This window comes from Lonchura striata, chromosome 5 (assembly GCF_046129695.1).
Source record: "Lonchura striata isolate bLonStr1 chromosome 5, bLonStr1.mat, whole genome shotgun sequence".
Lineage (NCBI taxonomy): Eukaryota > Metazoa > Chordata > Aves > Passeriformes > Estrildidae > Lonchura > Lonchura striata.
This window is the reverse complement of record NC_134607.1, coordinates 56020959-56029081: the sequence shown is the minus strand read 5'-3', so window position 1 is coordinate 56029081 and position 8123 is coordinate 56020959. Positions and strand designations below refer to the sequence as shown.

General features: G+C 35.0%; 1 protein-coding gene across 2 annotated transcripts in view; it reads right to left on the bottom strand.

Moving 5' to 3' along the window:
- Positions 1-8123, bottom strand: part of SCYL2 (SCY1 like pseudokinase 2) — a 34205-nt gene continuing 26082 nt past the window's right edge. For both annotated transcript variants that reach the window (XM_021552901.2, XM_021552902.2), the window contains 4 exons: positions 7877-7943; positions 7668-7754; positions 6439-6558; positions 1-5851 (listed from right to left, as the gene is read on the bottom strand). In XM_021552901.2, the coding sequence (XP_021408576.2) occupies positions 5201-5851; positions 6439-6558; positions 7668-7754; positions 7877-7943 (925 nt within the window). In that variant the 3' untranslated portion in view covers positions 1-5200. The remainder of the gene's footprint in view (positions 5852-6438; positions 6559-7667; positions 7755-7876; positions 7944-8123) is intronic.

Genomic DNA, 8123 nt, shown 5'->3' with positions numbered 1-8123 from the left:
TGAAAATATGAAAATTTGTTTATTTCCATAGGCAACCTAATTCAGAGTACAAAGTGATATGTATTTCCCAAAACTGTCACTGTACCTTTTACATAGCTTTAAAGTAACTGATCTAAAAGTTGATACAAGAATAATTTTGGTTTTGAAAAGCTGTCCAATAAACCAGATATACACTAATGCCATGCTATGACAGTTCTATTTATGAATCACAGCTGACACAACAACAGTATCACTATAAATCTCATGAGAATTTTAATGTTTTACAATGAGAACATAAAACTGCCACTAGTAACAGAGACTGTACAATTAGACAAATAAACAAGTATTAAATATTTTGCACAAGGCCTGAGTTCACTATAACACATTTTGATTTACAGCTTCATCTCAGAAATCTGTACAGCAGTTAGACCTATTCCAGAGAACTTGAAGACAATACAACTTCAGGGCTCATTTGTTACGTTGATACAAGGGTGAAGCCTGAAAGGCAAGAGCATTTGGTGTATGAATCCAAGGTTTTACTGCCTTGTGTAATTTTCTTGAAAAGCAGTCAAAATCTAATGGAAGGTAATGTACAAGGCAGAACCTCACTTGCAAATCAGCTAACTCATCTGAAATTCTCTAGATAGGTTTCCTCACAGCTTTCCAAAGGAAAATTTCACAATGAATATATAAAATGCAGCATATCTCTTAACAAAGAAAAAGAAGGGTTACATACACAACAGGGTCTTTTTTCTGTACTCCCTTTCCCTATGCTTCTTTCATTGGAAATGGCACAAATCACCAATATCCCACCCAACCCAAATAAAAAAAACCCTAATCAGTAAGCAAAGGTCACTCCAAAGTCCAAAAACTTCATTGTAATGCAAGATCCAGTGTTCATAAACTTATGTTTAAAAACCTTTCCTTTTCTGCTCAAGTTACACAGATGTAGGCAGACTAAGCATGTATTATTTACAATAGATAACACAAGTATCATATAATTCTTAGCCTGTATGGAAGCTTTATCAAATTTGATTCAAATCTAACTTCTCATTTAATCTGTTTTTTGGTGCAGTTGAACTGAAAAATCTCAAAATCCTATAACCTAGAATATAATCACATTTACCTGTCTACAGACACAGATAACATTACAACAGAGGTTATAATACAAAAGTCAACATACATTTTTCTTACTTTAAAAGGCAATCAAGGTTTTTGTTAAGGTTCCACATAAATGTGAACCAGTTGTTGCTAAAAAGACAAAACAGAAAAGGAAAGTTTTAAAGAATAAGGCTTGAAATGTTGTGTACCTACACATCCAAAAATTCACCCTTTTACTTGGGGTACTCAACACCTGTGTAAGGCCACAACTTCCCCACAACATTTCTTATTCACAGTGAGGAGAACATAGTATCTTCATTAATAAAAAAAACTAGTATCTACCACGCTCCCAGTAAAATTCCTCTCCGTATCTCCCAAGTAATTGGTGGACTCCTTTACTTTCAAAAGACTCCAGTGGTACTGCTGCTCTCCTGCAGAAGCAAGTTCCAAGGGCTGTTCTGTGCCTTACACCACTTGTGTGATGAAAAGGAACAGAAGATTGGTTCCCTCCTCCAGTGACACCTGTGCCATTTCATTCCTGGCTTTTCTCAAGATTCAGAACAAAGGGTTTCTAAGCTAATCTGAAACTCAGTAGTTTTAAGATTCTCCATTAGCCCAAGTAGAGAAGGTTTTTCAAGCCTCTTTAATACAATCCTTCCCTCTAGCAGGACTAGTTTGTTTTCTGTGACTGAGTTTTGAGAGGATGTTTCAGACACTTTCATACTTAAACCCAAATGGAACCAAGAGCTCAAATATGGAAAACACTGCTGTCTTGGTGCAGTCATGTTCATTTAGCAAACACCAGAGCAGCCAAAGCACAACTGATGTAAAATGTGCAGCTATTTTCACTTAACTTCTTCTGTAGAAAACAAAATATAGATGAATCACTTAAAGAATAGGAGCTTATGCCCTTTCCTTTACCTCCCCTTTACAAACGAATGTAAACTAGATGGGCTGGACACTTCAGCCCAGACCCTGTCCTCATTTCCACAGCAGAATGAACACATGCTCACAGTGGGTGAGCAGAGTGGGTACACAGTGGCTGCTTTGATGATATAAAATGACAGGCTTTCACATTTTTTCCTTTAAATTAGGTTGAATATGAAGGGCAGAAATTTAGTGTAATTTACTGTCTTCCTCAAGGCATTGTAAAGAATAACTTATTACCAGGTTACTATTTAATTAACAGCATTTGTAGTTCCTTAATCAGGTACCAATTTCAAACCTGTTCTCTGCTTTACTTTACATGAGGACTAGGCAGACCCTCTACTTCAGGCCAAGCTAGATGTAGCACTACTTTCCATCCAAGTTCAGCCATAGGAGGCTCTTGGAATACCCACATTTTATAACATTGTCCTTTCTCCTCTGTCTTTCCCAAAAACCAACCTGGATGTGAAGCACAACTCCTGCTCTCAAACAATTCATTCCGGCCACAAAACAAGTCTTCCAGCCTCTTGCATGGCCTCAGAATCACAACTTTTAAATGATCAGTTGGCCAAGGATTCCTAAAGAAAAACTATGGTAGCAGGAGCCAAGTAGCACATGGCCATTGTGACTTACCTCTTGCAAGTCCTCTTTCCTTTAAGTTAAGAAGAAATAATTCAAGAACTTCAAACACACTGAGTTTCCTGACAGACTAAGCAAGAAGCAACTATGGGACTAGAAAAGGGATTGGGCTCACTGCTTTTGGTTTTTTTCTTAAATTTTTAAATAACTGGAAGATTTAGTTAGAGCTTCTTTAAGAAACCTTTCTAGTTTTCTTTGTTGTTCTTCTACTCTGGACATTCTGAAAATTACGGCAAACAAGAGAAATCAAAGTTATGCTTTCAAATATAAATGGAAAAACGTTCTATTGCTCAAGTCAGAATTACATTTCAATACCATTTCATAAAAGAGCTTATTTTAATTTGAACCTGTAGGATTTTTTTTTTTTGTTCTTACAGAATAGATTATGTTCTGGTATAGCCCATGCCAAAAGCACATACCCCAAACTGCACAGTTTAGGAGGCCCAGTATATGAAATCACATCAATTTTTTTTCCACTTTCCCTGCAATAGGTTAAACTAAATCCAGTTCTGAAAAGCTCCCAGTCCAGTGAGATCAGCGACTGAAACCCCAGATCAGGACACTGACTTTAAGACTGCCTTTGCCATAGATGTATTAATTTAATACATTGTAGAGTCCAATTAGATGTTTTTAATATAAACTTATTTTCAAATAATTTAGAGGAATGCAGATTCAAGTAATTCTTCAAGGGCTTCCCTTAGGTTACCCTAAGAAAACACAGCTTCAAAGGGTTGACATAAAAGAAAATATGAAGTATGATTGAGAGTGTAGAGTGCCAGCAACCATAAATAAACTTAAATAGTTTAACAGTTGTAGTATAGTACTTAAATCTACATGGATATTTTAACATAACCTACAATGCTTACCATGTATATTAACAGCATATAAGCATCGCAATGTTTTCCAGACCACAAATTTATTGGTCCCAGGTATTTTAAAATAATAGGACTAACACAGCAGCTATAATACATAAAGAATTCTTTAAGAAATATGCTTAATGCTATCATGGCTCAGAACTGTGGACATATAACAAAGTACAAGTCATTTACAGAATAAGGCCCTTTGGTTTCTTAAGCAGCAAACAAAAGCTTCTTCAGTGAAAAGCTTGGAAAAATAAAGCAGGTAGGCTTTCTGTAAAAAAGGTAACTAGTTCTTTCCTTCTCAAAATAACCATTTATAGTCTTCAAAATACTAGGTAAGAAGGCTCTTGAAATTCTTAGGAAAACAAAATTTAAAACTCAACAGTAGTATCTGGCAGAGCAGAGATTCCACCATGGGCAAGCTGAACATACACCTTCTGGAAGTAGAAGAAACTACTATTTGGATTTCTGGAGACCTTTATTGAATTTAGAATAATACAATAAAAAGGATCTGCAATACCTGTGTATTTATCATACTCTAGAGCTTACAAAACCATATTTGAGAAATCACTTCATGTCAATCTATCCTTCATAAGGACTTGATTTAAACCGAAAGTAAAATGAAATAGTTCACTCCATCAAGGCAATTTATGGCAGTCTGCTTTTTCAGAAAACCCTGTGCAAATTGTATAATTGTCTCAATTGAGCCAAAAATGATTAATTAATTCAAGATATTTCTGTGTAACTGAGTAATGTGTGTTTCGTTACACAGTTGGGGCAGTCAACATGTGAATTTTACATTTACATTCATTTTTTGAAGTTTCATAAGTACAGGGGTTTTTTCACATCAGTTAGAAGCAGTATCATACTAGCTAAAACAATGGAATATACAGTAAATGTGATGAAATCACCACATGTATTTTAAAATCCTGCTTAAGTGGTATGTTGCTTTTGCTATGGGGCTTGTAACAAGGATCTGGCATTATAAAAGAGATTGTAAACCAGCATGACCTTTGAAGCAGTATTCTTACTCTGTCCCAAACTTGAATCAAATTTTAGAACAACTTCTTATACCTGATGAATCGTGTTATATTTACTACCACATTTATTACATTAGCTTACATGAGAGAAGAAAGTCAGAATATGCTCCCTTCTTAGTCTCATCCACAGTTATTGGTTAGAGTGCTTTATCTATAAAATTTGGCTACCAAAATTTTTAGGCCAGAGTAAGAATTTTCTTTTGCTAACTGTCATAGGTCAAAATAACAGCTTGTGATAAATTCAGGCAACAAGAGTAATTCTCCAGGTTTGCATCCAATAGCAGCATTATCCCATAAGCATTTTTGCTGAACTTAAAATTTTGTAGGAAATTTCACTGAACTTGACAGAGTTCACCTCTGAATAATTTCAATACTTATTTTTCCGATTAATATACACATCCTACCTTCAGCACTCTCATGTTGGTAAAGAGACAGGAAATCTTTAGCATGTAAGATGACTTTGCACTTACACAATTCCACTGCAGGAATTCCACCAGGTGAATGAAACATCAGCCTTTTTTCTTGCCCAAAAGTCTTTACTTTGCTGGGTTGAAAGTTTCCCCAAGTCATACTTTTATTAATCAAAACAAGATGTTAATCAGCTTACCCATGATCCAAATTTCATCAATCTTTGAAGGAAGAAAACAAAACACTTTACCCAAAAAGATCTTTTAAGTCATTGCTAGCTGAGCTGCTGTTTGTCATTGTGTTTGCTGGTTGTGCGAAGTTCTGAGGAGAAAAGAAAGGATTACCCTGTATACCAAAGCCTGGCTGTGCTATCATGTTCATCTGAGGTCCCAAGGCTGTATTGCTCGCATTTGGGGACCCTGGTGGTGCCACAAACTGATTAACCCACTGGCTTGATTTCTGTTGAGCCAACTGCTTCATGCTAACTTTGGGTTTTTGAGGACCAAAAAGATTATCTAAAGCAGACATATCTGGGGGTCTGTTTTGTTGTGTCAGTGGAGAGATTGCAGATGCAGCATTCATAGGACTGTAATTTGGCATATTGGCAGGTGGTACCATGTTCATCTTGTTTGCTCCTGTTGCACTTGGACCACTGAAGAAATTCTGAGTAGCAAGACCTGCTCCCATGGTGAATCCAGCAGTCTGAAACCCCATACTTGTATTTAGTCCATTTGTCATATTTCTCTTTGTGTTGTCAATGGGCGATGAAAATCCCATTCCAACACCCATAGAAGGAATGGAAGAGAAGCTGTTTGAAGATGCAACTTGAGCTTGGTTGATAGGACGGCTGGTCAAAGATGACATATTATCTATCAAGGTATCTGTCAAATCTTTTGTCTGCAGAACACATAAAATGAAGTTAAATGTTTTACCTGTACATACACTCTGGCAACAGTATTTTGTTGTTACCCCTGCAGACCTGGTATTAGTTTTTCAGAAATTAGAATGCACTGCATGAAATTGGACATGAAATGTAATAACACACAAGAGAAATTACACTACTTGTATTCTTTGCTACTTAGAACTAATTGTCATGCAGCTTTGACATCTAAGACTACACACAAAGCACTGCTGTGACTGTTTGCTTAAATGCCCCATTCCTATTCCCAAATCCTATATATACTTCCTTAATAAACTCTTCAGAGAAAGGGCATAATAAGAAAGGTTTTTTTCCTTATCTAGTACAATGACCTTCTGATAATAATGATACCCTTGGAAACTCTAACAATTTAAAAAGTGGAAATATTGCTAATGATGAAAATGAAAGGCACATGAAAATTTAATATAGCTTCTCAGCTGTACCAGTGTGCCACCAGAGAAAAAAAGTGACTCACAGGAGGAAAAAAAATGCTAAATGCATACACAGCCCTTGAAAAAGCATCAGAGCCCCAATGGAAACAGTGCAGTTGCTTGTTCTCTCTCACCTGCTTCACTGGAGGTGTTATTGTAGTTGCTTGGGGCTTAAGAGGTTGCTGGCTTTTCAGTTTCTGTGCCTGTTCTTGTTCTTTAGCTAACTTTTGCTTCTCTTCCAGTGTAAGTGAGGCCTTTAAAAGGGAAAGTACTAGTAGTAAGTTGCACAAAATGTTTATTCTGACATTCATATTTTTTTATTTCATACTAACACTGTTTCAATAATATGTGGTAAACAATACAATTATTTACACAAAATAAAAAGTCAGCAGGTGAAATATACTATAATATTTACCATATTGCTAGAAAGTACTTTAAGCAAATATAGTATTAAGAGCAGCATAAAGATAAATTTGGGTAGATGTCAAATAAAAGATAAATATCAGCAAAACCACATTAGCTTTGTTTCCTTAATATTTGGTATAAGAAAAAGTGTACTTCAGTTTTTGTTTTTATATGGTTACTAACTTGATCTAGAAATGCAATTGACCATGGAGTTGAAAAGGGAATTTCATTTTAAAACTGCTCAAGCGTCTTTTGAGGATTTTGACTCCACTTTTAATAATGAAGGATGAAATAATTAAATCATTCCCCCTTAGTGTAAAATTAATGCAAGGATTCAGATAATTAGAAGAAGGAATGATAAAGCATATAGATTCTGGGGAGCCATTTCCATAAATCTTAGTACGAAAAGAATTTTACAATACTTAAAGCTTATGTTTACTGTATTACTGCTTATATTTTATCTTCTGCTATGTTTTTCCTTCACTTCTTGTATTTAACAACATATTGAATGCTTTCACTTAACTTTGGAAGGTACAGTAAAAGTTAGTGTCTGCTACTACTTAAAACTCTACATTTTATCTTCATTTCTCTTTATCATTTTATCAAAAGGATTCCTATTTTACGTTTCCTATCTATATCCAGTGGTGAGGTTTCAGTTTCATTTAAATCTATAATTAAGGAGAAATAAAATTACCACAAATTTACAATCCTAATTGCTGCCTACTTCAAACAAAGATATTTTCAAGGAAAGGCTTACATTGAAATTGGAGGATATGATTTGAATGTTTTTCATGGACCTTCTCAAGTGACTATATAATGTAATGTGCTATATATAAAAACAGTTAATTTTTCTACTAAAGCTTTAAATATGGTACCTATTTACATACACACTTTTTCTCCTATCAGCCTTGTATTAGGCAGATGGAGGAAAAAAAAAACAAAATAAAGTAAAGCACACCTTTCTCTGTATTGATGACATCTCATTCTCTTTACTATCAGATCCACTAGTTAGAAGGTCAGTTCCATTATTGAATACCTTGTCAATCTGTTAAAGTTCAAAGAAAAAAACCTTCATTATTTGAAATACTGTAATTTAAACTATGTAAATATCAACTAAGTGATCTTAAATTTCAATATTCTATGTGTAAGTTACATATTGTTACTTACTTGATTGCCTGTACCACTAGATCTTGCCTCTTCAGCCCCACTCATTTGGTTGGCTATGTCCAAGGATCTACATAGTACAGAGTATATTACAACAAGACAACTTTGTATCACATTCACAACACTAATCTAACAACACAGATCATTCTTCTGCATTTAAATAACACCAAACAATTGCATTGAGAGCAACCACTTCTATATAATGCCTTCAGGAGACTGGCAAATGTTCCTATGCTAAATAGCAAACATC